The 13,908-nt window shown below is 32.1% G+C and overlaps 1 protein-coding gene across 1 annotated transcript in view; it reads right to left on the bottom strand.

Moving 5' to 3' along the window:
- rab6ba (RAB6B, member RAS oncogene family a) overlaps positions 1 to 12,801 on the bottom strand; it is a 104,477-nt gene extending 91,676 nt beyond the window's left edge. Inside the window, exon 1 of the mRNA XM_051111742.1 lies at positions 12,594 to 12,801. Coding sequence (XP_050967699.1) covers positions 12,594 to 12,663 — 70 coding nt within the window. The 5' untranslated portion in view covers positions 12,664 to 12,801. The remainder of the gene's footprint in view (positions 1 to 12,593) is intronic.
- Between the last annotated feature and the right edge of the window lie 1,107 nt (positions 12,802 to 13,908).

Raw genomic sequence — 13,908 nt, 5'->3', positions numbered from 1 at the left:
TGCTAGACACTCGCACAATAGCCTGTTTCATTATTCTGAGACAGGAAGCTGGCGGGAGATCGCTTCCTCCATGTGCACAGACTTCACAGACCACAGAATTACCAAATCGGACTGCCGGCTTAATTCGGTACCCGAAAGGTATTTAGATAAACATGTTAATTTCTCAACATCCACATGAGGATGGCCAATGAATTAGTAGGAAATATACAGAGATTCATTCTGCACTGATTGATTCAATACTTTTAAGCATTATGAATATTATTTTACACTTTTATTATTTTCTATGTGCCAAGTAGACCAAAAATTAGCGGTTAGTGTCATTTTGTTGTTGTTATTGGAAGAAATTAATACAGTTATCCAGCAAGGATGCACACTGTAAAAACTCCAACTTGCAAATTGTTCACTCAGTTTAAAAATGTAAGTCAAGTGGACACATTTTTAAGCAAAATGTTGAGTTTACACATAAAAACAAGTTAACTCAATGTTTACTATATTTTTCTCAATGAACACAAATAAGAAAGTTGAGCGAACTCAGTATTTTTATTTCTTCATTTGAGCGGTCAACTTGACATTATTGCGCATGCGCAAAGTGCCGTCGCTGAACTATACACGGAGTTTACTGCTTCAAACACAAACAACGATGGCAAAGGGAGTGGATGTCTTCTTTTAAAGTAAGTTCTTTCTGCCCAGATTTAATATAGAAAGTAAGCCAAATAAACTACACAGTTAGGTTTGTAAATGTTCTTTAAAGAAAGAATAAACATTGTTGAATGAGGTCTGGCGGCTAACTAGTTAGCTAGCTTTGTTTTTTCCAAGCACAATCAGTTAACGTTAGCATTTGCAAGGTATGTATACAGATATATTTTTATAGATACAGTTCAAATGTCGATTAAACGAGTATATAATTAACCAGATAGAGGTTAATTATGTGTTGTATTTCGTTGTGCTAGGCGATATAACTTACTAGTTTATCTGGCACACAGTTGTTGTTGTTGTTTTGTTTTTTGTTTTTTTGTGAATCCGCGATACTGGTGCATATATGTGAAAGTGCAAGACGTGTAAGATGATAAACGTGTTTATTGACACACAACCGAAGCGTGCAGAAAATATGCGATCACAGATTCATCTCTCTGTAGCAGCTTAGTTCGCTTAAATTGTCAAATACAAATAAAGTTATGTCAAAATGTGATTATTTACATAAACAATCACTTGTAAGTCTGAAATGAGAGTCAACGTCTGAGATAAAATCGCCTGTGTCAGTAAATTTGATCCGTGCATTAACGTTAGCCTCATAAACCTGCTGATATTTGTTCCGTTAATGTTACAAAAAAAAAATATAAAAAAAATAATAAATAAATAAATAGCTAAGACAACACTCACTCCTCTTGACTGAACAAATTTAGCAGCTTCAATAAGAGTCAGTTTATTCCATACAGTGAAGATATGCAGTATTTTTTTATACATGTATTTTTTGTATTATTTCTGACTTATTTCTGTACTGGTAAAAACTAGTCCTTATCCAGAATTTTATTATTATTATTTTTGTTATGTTTTAAACATTTAATGTCAATGTCAGTAGGAAATATAATTTTGTATTTTTTTTACTGCAGGACACAAAGCCAGAGGATGTCCACACCAAGGGTATGAAGATGAGCATCTTAACTATTACTGGAAGATGATGTTGTCATCCACTCAAACCTAAAGGTGCCTAGGATGTAGTACTAGAGACGCAGATTGTGTTGGAATATATACATGGCCTTACCACTGCTGTTGCTGTCCTCTTTGGCTTAATTTAGATCATCCAAAAAAATGAAAATTCTGTCATCATTTACTCACAGCCATGTCGATCCAAACCCATAAGACATTTGTTCATCTTTAATACACAAATGAAGATATTTTTAATGAAACCTGAGATATTTCTGTCCATTCACTGAAAAACTATTCACCTAAAATTCTGATGCTTCAAAATGTTCAAAATGTTCATTCTGATGCTTCAAAATGTTCATAAAAAAAAAAAAAAAAATTGTAACTGTCAAAACACCTCATTACTCATTTTCTGGACATCAACTATCCAGCTACACAGACTATCAACACAGTTTCAACAGGTGAAGTTCTTTCTTACAATGTCTATAAAATGTTAACTTTCATATTGTAACTTGTTTCCCATTGCCAATAATGTCTTTTTCTTTTTTTTAGGTTCTTTTTTGTGTGACCAGCTCTGTTCGGTTAAGGATACTCTCTTCTCCACTAAGTAATAGAGGTAATGAGTTTATTCATTGTTAGATTTTTCTTAAAATTATTACTTGAGTCTATGCTTAAGTGTTAAAGCTATATAAAACTATCCTAAGATCCCACTTTAAATCACTTTTTCTTTTTTTAATATTTTGAAGGGCATACTGCTTATATGTCAATTTTTGCTTATGGCCTTCATAAGCATAATTGTTTTTACATAAACACATGGACACTCTTTAACTGTAAACTCAACTGTGTATTTCAGATGCATCATATTCACAACCTCATCATCTGCAGAGAAACTGCCACTCAATCACACCACATTGATGGGCTTAAAGGCATCACAGAGGATCCTGAAGATACATTATTCCTGGAAATTTTGTCATTTATTTTCTATTTCTATTTTTACTTTCTGATGTATTTTTTTCATGTTCATTGTCAACTGTCATTTATTATTTGTATTTAGCCAATAACTGTTTTTAGAGCATTTTCATTTTTGCTTCAAGTTCATGTCAATTAAAAAAAAATAAAAGTACCTAACTGAAACTACATGCTGTTTTGTTTAGTTTTTGTGTGAGTGAGTAAAACCCTAATACAGGCTAAAATACGTTATAGGAAAAACAAATGTTAATAGATAATATATGTAAATAATATTAATAAGTAAAACTAGTATCAAAGGTATAAATATACTAATATTAATGAAAATAAAGTATTTTCAAATGTACTATTTTCTAAATCCTATTTCATGCATCCCTACAATTGCGTCTCTTCAGGAGACTTAAACTGCTCAATTCATATTAACTTATATATTTATTTAATTATTTATGATCTCTTTATGAACGCTTTGAAGTTTTGGGTGAACAGCCTTTCAATACAGAAGTCTCTCAAATTTCATTAAAATATTTTAATTTGTGTTGAGTGTGAACAACAGTTTAGAACAACATGGGAGTGAGTAAATGATAAATTTTCAGAATAATTTTGGTTGAATTATTCCTTTAAGTGTTGTGTTAATAGTTGAAATATTTTGCTTCTTGATCCAGTGAGTTTGTTGCATTATGGATGCTCCAAAATAATAGATGGAGCAAGATGAACGTTTAAAATGACGGTAAAGTTTAGCTTCCTTTAAATTATATAAAAGTTTTTTTTTGTGATTTTTTGATTTAAAACTTTACTTAAGGCTGCAGAATTTTAATATTTTTAATGTTACATTTTTCTGGCACTTAAAAAAATTATTTTTAAGTGTGTGTTTTTTGTTTAAGATTGTTTTTATTGTAAATAGTCACATCCTAGTTACATCATAGTTTGAGTGGAGAAAAGCTAAATTGTGTTCATTTTGCAGAATGCCAATAAATACTTTCTGTAATGATGACAAAATCTTGTTTGTGTTATATTTACAGTATTGTTCATACTGCATGCATTTGTATTCTTAAAGGATGTGGAGGAGCATACAATGTGGCTTAGAGTCTGGATGTAAGATTTAAAGTTATACATTTAAATAGTAAAAAATGCAGTTGAGTTGGCTTAAAATACTAAAGCAACCGGCTGCAAAGCTTTTTTGAGGTTACTGAACTTCAAGCAAAAAATTACTGGCACAACTTAGTTCTTGAAGTTCAGTAAACTCAAAAAAGCTTTGCAGCTGGTTATCTTAATATTTTAAGTTGAGTCAACTTAACAATTTAAGTTAATCTGCTGCAAAGCATTTTTGAGTTTACTGAACTTCAAGAACTAAGTTGTGCCAACTCTGACTGGTAGTTCACTCAACTTCACTGAAGTTCACTGAACTTTTATATATGAGTTGGCACAACTTCCCTCCTTTAAAGTTGAGTAAACTCAAAATTGCTGTGCAGCAGATTAACTTAATTTTTTAAGTTAACTCAACTTTTTATTTTTTACAGTGCAAGGATGTTGTGTACACAGTTTAGACTTGGAATGTGTATATAGACAGATAGATAGATAGATAGATAGATAGATAGATAGATAGATAGATAGATAGATAGATATTATATCTCTTATATAACAAATAAGAGGCTTCTTTCAAAAAACATTAAAACAGTCTTACTGACCCCCAAAAGTTGTGTATACACAGTAAACACAGTTGTGTATACTTTTTTTTATTAAAATAATTTCCACTGAATTTGGGATTCAAAAACAAATTAAAACCTGGAAATAAATTGAAATAAAGTTTCAGGATCTAAAAAAAAAATATATTGTTTTTTATGTAATTAATTGTATAATTTTCAACATCAATAAACTGAAATTTGCCAGCACAAATATTATATTAAAATAAAAATAAAACTGTTGTTTTAAATTGTTCAAATTCACAATATAACTTTTTTATTTATTTTATTTTATTTTATTTTATTTTATTATTTTATTTTATTTTTGTGATTAAATAAATGTAGATTTGGTGAGTATAAAAGACTTTTTTAAAAGTCTTTTAAAAAAAATTTAAAAAGTTGTGTACACTTTTTTAGCAAACAAACAAACAAATAAATAAATAAATTTGAAAACAAACTGAAACCTGGAAAATAAAGTGAAATAAAGTTTTAGGTTTAAAGTTGTAATAATATAATTTGAACACTGACAAGCTGAAAATTGCCAGCACAAAAATTCTATAAAAATAAACAGTTTTAAATAGTTACATTTCTCAATATTATTTATTTATTTATTTGTATTTTATTATTATTATTATTTTATTATTATTATTATTATTATTATTCAAAAAACACATCAAAAATGTTAAAAGTTGTGTAAACTTTTTTTTTTTTTTTTTTTTTTTTTTTTTAAACAAACAAACAAATAAAAAAAAATCAAAAGCAAACTGAAACCTGGAAATAAAGTAAAATAAAGTTTTAGGTTTAAAAAAAAAAGCATCAACTGAATGTTACATTAAAGTGGTTGTGATGATAAAATAATTTTTTTTTTAACCAAGTAAATAAATATATAATTAATTATAATTTTCAACACTGACAAATTAAAAATTGGCAGCACAAAAATTATATATCTCATTATAAAAAGTATTAACTGAATGTTACAGTCAAGTGGTTCTGACGATAAAAAAGAAATCTAATATTTTTCACATTTGAACCAAGTAAGTAGCATTAGGGGTTTTTTTGTATTATATAATTACAAAAAAGAAACTTTTTATACAGCCTAATCCCTTAAGCAGTGTGTTCAGACTGCATTCTTGCTGTTCAAATCTTTCAGACTGGTAGTAAAGACTCCCATGCTCCACTGTGTGAAGACGACAAGCACCACTGGGATTCTTAACGCCACCAACATAATACAGAACTCCCACATGACACTCCTTCAGACGGCTGTACCAGAGCTCTGTGGGCTGGAACATGGTGACTAGTCACTGTTCTCTCTCTCCCTCTCTCTCTGCCATTTCAGCTTCCCTCAGCCCAGTCCATGCCATTAATAAATGATGGCCTCTGATCAGGCAGGATTCACGACTGCAATTATATTCAACATGCAGCAAGTGAGGAAACAGAACCAACATGGAGCCAGTCAAACTACCTGCATTTGCCCAGTCTAAATATGTCTGGAACCAGGTAGGAGGACATTAAAAACGAGACATGAAAGGTTTCAGAAGTGGCGAAGTGTGTGCTGCAGCGTGATAACGCTTTACTATCTTCCTCATAGTGACTAGAGTCGCCCTATTTTCTCAATGACCCCAACTAGGAACCTAAAGTCAGAACAGCTCTCATGTGTCCTGCAGAGAGACTTAGGATGGGTGGGGGTCGGGAGGAAGAGGGGTATTCAGCACCTTGGACAGCTTCTCGCAAAGCCTCCCCAATCCGGAGCCATTTAAATGAGATATATGAGCGGCAGCATTCTCCTTTCCACACTTTAGATTATCTTCATTCACATGCAATCCCAACACTATCTCCGTTTCCATATTGCATCTATCCACTCACTCCCCTTCACTTTTAATATCTCTATCAAGTAATCACCCACACCTGCTTAAAATGCTGTCCGTGCAAACTGGCCCCTCAAAGTGCAGATAGGACTTGTGTATATTTCAAGCGCTGATTGCTGGCAATGATTATGCATTTGCAATGTGTGTGGTAATTAGGAAATATGCTGACATTAGCAGTCTTGAGCCTGAAAACATCACACTTTACACTCAAAGGAATATATATGTTTATACACATTTGGCAGATAGGTGAAATGTGCACTCAACAGCATTCAACGCGCAGTGTTTGTGTGCACTGGCATCGGACCCCAGGGAATCGGTCTACTGCACAGTCATATGCAAATATGTTCTAGTTTTGAATCTTAGGAGCCATATTTGATTCAAAAGCTGCAGTGGAGGTGAAGAATAGCAGTAAAAGCTGCCTAAATGTATGCTTTATTCCTGACCCAAAGCTATCAGAAGACTTGGAACATATTGTACAAGTCATATGGCCTACCATGGATGGATATGGATATAGACCTACCATGGTCACAATGAAAATGCATTGTATATCCACCTTATTCTTCAAAGTGGAGGTAAGCCTATGGGCGGTTTATTAGCCGCTTTAGGGAAATAACGAGAAGAATAACAACGTGCAGTAAACACTAACTGTTTGCACTACAAACCAGTGTGTTCATAATTAGGATGATACATTAAAATAATATGGTGAGACAAACCAATTTGCAATATCAGGCAGCAAAGCAAGCTGTTTTGTACAGCTAAAAATAGGGTTAAGACCCATATAATTTACAAATGGCCACGACCACTCTTATGGGAAAAATAAGGTGGATAGAGCCCTATGATTTACGTGATGCGACAAAACACGATATGGACTAGAGTCTGTGAATGTTAAGCCACAAAAATGCTATTTAAATGTAAATCCTAAATGTTCTGTGTGTCTCTGTGTGAATGAATGGCGCTGACAGAGATTTTCTTACTATTGGGAGATGAGAGGGCCTGTATTACTTACTATTGGAGAAAGCGTAACGGCTAACTTGGATCACGTGTACCTTAATAACCAATCACACTGCAGCCTTGACGTCACTGAATTTTAGAGTTGTGCGACACTCAATCACTGTTTATGGATACCAATGAATGAGAAGTGCCACAAGTTGAATCCCACCTGTCACAAAAAGTCAGTGACTTCTCTTATAAAACAGCATTTTTTTTTCATAGTAAACTAAAAATAGTTTAATCCAAAAGTCTTGTTTAGTGTTAAACATGTTGAAAATTAGCAGATAGGCTGTCGATTCATTAAATGATAAGTTGTTTCCTCTAAAAAGCTGATTATTCAGCATAGTGAAGCCTCTCTTCCACTGACATCCATTCAAAGAAAACAGCCTCTGGTCTCCTTTCCTACGTACTAGCAGATATATATTACTTAATGTAATGATAGTACTACTACTACTACTGATAAAATTTTTCTTTAAGTAATATTTTCCAGAATAATTATTTATCAAATTGTATTTACCAGAACAATCTATACAACACAGTATTTTTGAAAAAAAAAAAAACGAGGAAAAAAAGAAAGAAAATTATATATATATATATATATATATATACATATATATATTATAATGGAACCCAGAAAACATGGAACATAGAATTTAGTAAAAATAAAACTGAATTTGAGAAAAAAATGAATCAATTGTATGTCATTTGGTCTTAAAAATCTAATGTCTGTTAAACTTATATGAAATTGATGTTAAATTGTGTAAGTTTCATGATTTTAACTAATTAGAAATGCTTTTTGATATTTTTTTATTTAACCATTAAACAGATTCTAGAAAAATTAAAACAGAAAAAAACAAAATTTAATATTAAAACAGATTTTAGCAAAAATAAAACTGAATTTGAGAAAAAAATAAATCAATTCTATGTTATTGGGTCTTAAAAATGTTATTTGTTAAACTTTTGTTAAATTGCTGTTAAATTGTGTACGTTTCATGATTTTAATTAATTAGACATGCTTTTTAATTAATATTTTTTCATTTAACCATTAAAACAGAGTTTAGAAAAATTTAAACAGAAAAAAACAGAATTTAGGAAAAAATAAAGCAGATTTAATACCCTATATGAGAAATATCTATGTGAATTGGTGTTCCACAGCTTTAAAACTGAGGGAATGAAACCAATTCAGTCATTTTCATCTTTTCGTTATCTATTTTTAATTTTTTTTAGGATTCAAAATTAAATTAAATCAAGAGATTCCTGAAAAAAAAAAATCAGCTAAATCAAGATTCTGAAAGGGATAGAAACAATTTCAACCTGATCTCATGACGAAAACATATCTGTGGGAAGTTTTCCATAAGATGCGAAATACATACTGCCATGTATGTTTCGTGACATATTCGATGTGAAATGTCCACTGAGTGGCACAAAAAAAAAAAAAGAGTGTTAGTTTTTTTCCCCCCCGGAACAGATGAACATACATATGGTACATTTTATGTGACACTGGTTTTGTACGTGTCACCACAGTTCTGACTTGAAATATCCATTGAATGGAACTATAACTCTAATGTTTGTGACATTTTAAAATAACGTACCATTTGCACTACACCTAAACCTATCCGATAGTATGAACAAAAAACGAAAGTGACGTAAAAACGCAATCATGCCGTTCGGGCTTGTTTTTTGACCTCTCATCTTTCAGCTCTTTTATCGAGAGTCATGTTTTTCACAGAATTCATACCCAAGGATTTCGCATCTACTATCAACCGTGTCGGCTGAGCTACTGAACAAGCTTGTTATGCCTGGAAATCGAAACATATGGAGCTGTAATCATAACTGTGCATGAAAACGATTACACCTCTAGTGTTCATTTCTGTTGGAAACTGCAGTGATATGTACTTATTGGTACAGATTTTGTGTTTTGCAAAAAGTTTCCACAGATATGTTTTTGTCATGAGATCAGGTAGAAAAATTAAAATCTTTTACTGCACTCTCATGTTATTCCAAACATGTATGACTTTCTTTTGTCATTGCTTTTAAATCCACGTAATAAAAAAATCAATGGAAAGTCAAAAACATAATGAAAGTGAGTGGAGGTCATTGTATGACCAAAAAAAGCCACTGCTGAACATACAAGCTTGGAATGGCATGAAAGTAAGTGATTTATCTTTTTAAAGTACCACAATACTGAACATGCTTCGATTAGTTTGTACAGTAGGCTCCAATCTAGAATCCATTAATGTGTGGTGTACGTTTCAATTATGCATTAACATTCTAATGAGGACTTTTCTTATCTTTGTTCAGATGTGTGCTGATGTGCACAGAAAGGGCAAAAAGAGCCATAAAAAAAGAGTTGAAGAGGAAAATCAATACCATGTCTCAAATTGCTACAAATGGTTGCATTAAGTGTCTCTAAAGGAAATAAGAGGCAGAGAGAAAGAACATATGGAATGAAACATCACTGTCCGTCCACAACATCAACAAAACACATACTGATACAGTGTTTACTGGCAGAGGTTGTAATCAGAGACTACCTCTGCCTAAATCAGTGACCAATAATGCAAACCAATATAAGAATAAGAATTTAGAACCAAAGTGCAACATGGCTGATATTGTCTGATAGAGCAACATTGGAGTTTACTTGTGTTATCAGTGGTACTGGGTAACACACATTTCACCCTCTTCGCTGGTCAATACGAATCCTCTCAGCTTATCTCCCCCTTAAGTCACAGCAACAAATTAAAGCCTTTCGGCCGTAATTGCAGCTGTCCTGCAGGCCTTCAATAACTGGATGGCTCTGACTATAAGCCAACACATCACCTGTTTCAAAAAAGGCTGTGTTTAAGCATGTCTTGACTGACAGACAAAAGGTTTTTAAGCCCTCTGCGCCGACAATCCTTTACCTAATTTGGTGTTCACGGTCAAAAATGGCTTGTAAATCTCATTATGCTATATTATCACCAAATCTTGCATTCAGTCTTGTTTTCTTTCAATTAGCACACGTTTTGTATTTCCTTTCAAAACTTACTGATCATAGACCTCATTGATCTGAGCTTAAACACCTATTTGAGTGAAAAAAAGACATTATTTGTGGATCATTTTAACAATATTGTATGGAGTTGCATAAGCTCAATGAGGCCTATGATCAATTAGCAAAAAGAAAATATGACCAAAAAGAAATATGAAACTTGATAATAAAAAAGAAACAAAAACAAGAACAAAACAAGCTGATAAAAAGATAGAATCCAATATTTTGTTATTATATATCATAACAAGAAGTTTCTAAAAAAAATAAAAATAAAAATAAATCTTTGACTGGGAACATTTTTCAAATAATTACAAAAATTACACTTTTTTTCTGTTAAACTCTGTGAGGAAAGACAGTAAATTTTAGTCCAATGCGATAATAACTATATTTTCAGGAAAATGAAAATCCTCTCTAACTTACTTATAAATATATATATATATATATATATATATGTATATATATATATATATATATATATATATTTTTTTTTTTTTTTTTTTTTTTTTAATTTAGAAATTACAATGGATTAATTAAACAGAATGTGTAAGAATAAAATAATAAATAAAATAAAATAAAATAAAATAATAAATAAAATAAAAAATTCAAACATTTGTTTAGGGTCATTTAATAATTTTCTCAAATGTATCACAGTTGTCACCAAAAACACAGAAAACATTATTAGGCACAACAACATTTTAACATTGATAATACTTCTTGAGTTCCAAACCAGGATATTTAAATGATCGCTGAAGGATGACGATAAACTGTAGGCTGCAGTATGGCCGAAAATTCAGCTTCAGGAATAAAGCCCATTTTAAAATATGAGAAGTTTAAAATCATGTTTTTTCATTGTGTATTCCAATTAATCTCAATCAAGCTGCAGTTTAATTGAGATTAATTAACTTTATTTAGATTAAGTAAAAATAACAAAAAATACAGCTAAAATACAATAAAACAAAAACATGAAAACATAATAAAAAGCATGATTTTTGAAAATTAAAGAAAAACAAGTTATCTGTTTTTGCAACTAAACTCTTCATATATTTAAATAGAAAAGTTATTTTTAATTTAAAAAAAAATCACAATATTTCTATTTTTACTGTATTTTTGATGCATGAACATACAAACTAACATTTTAAAACATTCAACTTTTAAACAATACGGTGTGCGTATATGCTACTGAAGAAAACGTGGAATTCTTTGCAGTGAGAAAATCTCTGCTGCCGCATCCTAACAAGTCGAGAGTTTATGGAAGTAACGACTGGAACAGATCCACAAGCTGATACACATTCTGCATGGCTCAACAGCACCCAGAGAAATCCACAAAAAAGCTGTGAGGAGGGTCTTTTTGCTACTTCACAACATCTCTGAAAGGCTTCGGATGGAGACAACAAAATAAAGCCGGGATCAGAATCCCTGGAGAGAAGCAGTGCCTCCGTACCATGGCAGCATCCATTGTTTACTCTCACAGTGTGAATCATACTCTCCGCAGCGCAATCCCAGACTTAAGTCCCACAGATCTGAGGACAGCTAAGACATTCTAGAGGCTTAATTCATCTGGTAGGAGGTTTTGAATGACGACAGGGGGCAGAATGCCAAGGGAAATCAGAGCTGAGTTGCCCTGCTAAACATTAACTTACCTACTTGCATCACTCACAGCGCTAGGACTCATTCAACCATACCAGTGGATAACTGACCTAGTCATCACTGTCATCACAGAGAAACAATACCAGGCAGAGTCTGCAGGCTGCAGCTACACAAGTTCTCTCAATGGCACACACTGGGTGTGTCTCAACATCCAGATTATTTATTTATTTATTCATTCTGTTCTCTAAGTACACAAGCTGCATTTTACACAACGCTGGAGTCTGCAAATGCATTTAAATGGGCCTTATGAAACTTTTTATACCATCTTGATGGTACATATTATTAAAAACACCAAAGACTTTGGATGTTTTGACTGCAGTGCATAACCCACCACTGTATTAAATTCATGAAATCTAATATAAACAGACAGTTTATATTTTTACAAAAGCAATAAACCAATATTATGAAATGAAAATTACATATTTTTAAATAGCTATCAGTCTATAAACTTGATAAATAGTTGAAATGACACTTAATAAATTTAAATAAACGACCAATTTTAGCAATAAAATATCTGAAGGAAAGCACAGAAAGCCTGATAATTTAATAACTGAGTAATTGTTTAGCCGAAAAAAATACATAAATAAACTTTAATCAAATTCAATTTGTGAATCACTTAACAGATCAAATAACATGCAACACTAGCTCCACTGGCCTGTACATTTGATAATTTCGTCACCATGTTCAAATCAAGCAGGTGTATACAGCCGCCCGTAAATAATCAATAATAATGCTTATTATCAAAACTTCCCTTGACAATTCCAATATGACACTCACCGCTTTGCTCTCCAAGAAAGACGAGTTTGAATTTCCTTAAAGGGTTTCCAAAGTCATTACCCACAGACATGTTTGAGGGCTTGTTTTTTAACAGCGTGTTCCCACCGGTGTAAATGTCTGGATGGGGCAGCGCGATGGAAAAAGCGGCGCTCCTGTGCGTTTGGAAACGGGAATGCTGCACTGGATCGGCTGTCAGGCTCAGTAGCTGCTGCGCATGCGCGGCCTCACCTCTCTCTCTCCCCCTCTCTCGCTCTCACGCTCATACACGACGTAATGCTGTATCAACCCACGGAGCGTGACGTCATGCTGTATCAACCCACAGAGCATGACGTCATACCGCATCGCCCACTGCTCTGGAGTGTCCCTGCTTTTGATTATAAATGAATCCATCTTTGTTCAAATATGGGCATATTTGTTAATTGGGTGGTGCCTGGGATTACATTTTAGAGCTGGTAATTTCAATCCTGCTTTGTTGATCAGTAATTCCCAACTAGGGGTACTGTATGGGTACCCTTGGGGGTAATTAAGTGGGTTCCAGTAGGTATTTAAAAAAAGAATTCCCATTTTGCTAATTAAAGAGAAAATTAATAAACTAAATTAACAAACCAATTGCTTAATTGTTTTATAATTGTGCAAGTTTGGTGAATTTGTTTACATAACTTATAAAACAAGCAGCTTTAATAACATTAATGATAATGCTAAATAATATCCAGTATAACATCAGTTGAAATTAACTAATTTGACAACCTTCAGATGCAATGTCACTTTTTTTTTTTTCTTTTTTGTATTTACTATATTGTGTAAGCTGTTCTGTTCTTTTATTTTAATCAAAACTACATGCTGAAATCATAAATTTGCAAATTTCAAAGCTTCATAACTGACATAAAAAGTCATAATTACGAGATAAAAGTTGACATTATGAGATATCACGTCATAAAAAGGAGATAAAGCATCACCATTGCGAGATAAAAAGTCAGTTATGAAAAAAAGGTTGGGTAACACTTTACAATAAGGTTTATAAACTAAATTAGTTAACATGAACTAAGAATGAACAATTGTTCTACAGCATTTATTAATCTTAATTCATGTTAATTTCAGCATTTTCTAATGCATTATTAAAATCACAAGATGTGTTTGTTAACATTAGTTAATGCACTAACATGAAACACTGTTTTTATTAACTAACATAATAAAGATTAGTAAATAGTGTAATAAATGTATTTTTAATTGTTCATCATGTTAGTTAATACATTAACTAATTTGGACAATTTACACCTTGTTGTAAAGTGTTATCAAATTATGAAATAAAGTCATA

This window comes from Labeo rohita, chromosome 6 (genome assembly GCF_022985175.1).
Source record: "Labeo rohita strain BAU-BD-2019 chromosome 6, IGBB_LRoh.1.0, whole genome shotgun sequence".
Lineage (NCBI taxonomy): Eukaryota > Metazoa > Chordata > Actinopteri > Cypriniformes > Cyprinidae > Labeo > Labeo rohita.
This window is presented reverse-complemented; position numbering and strand designations above follow the sequence as displayed.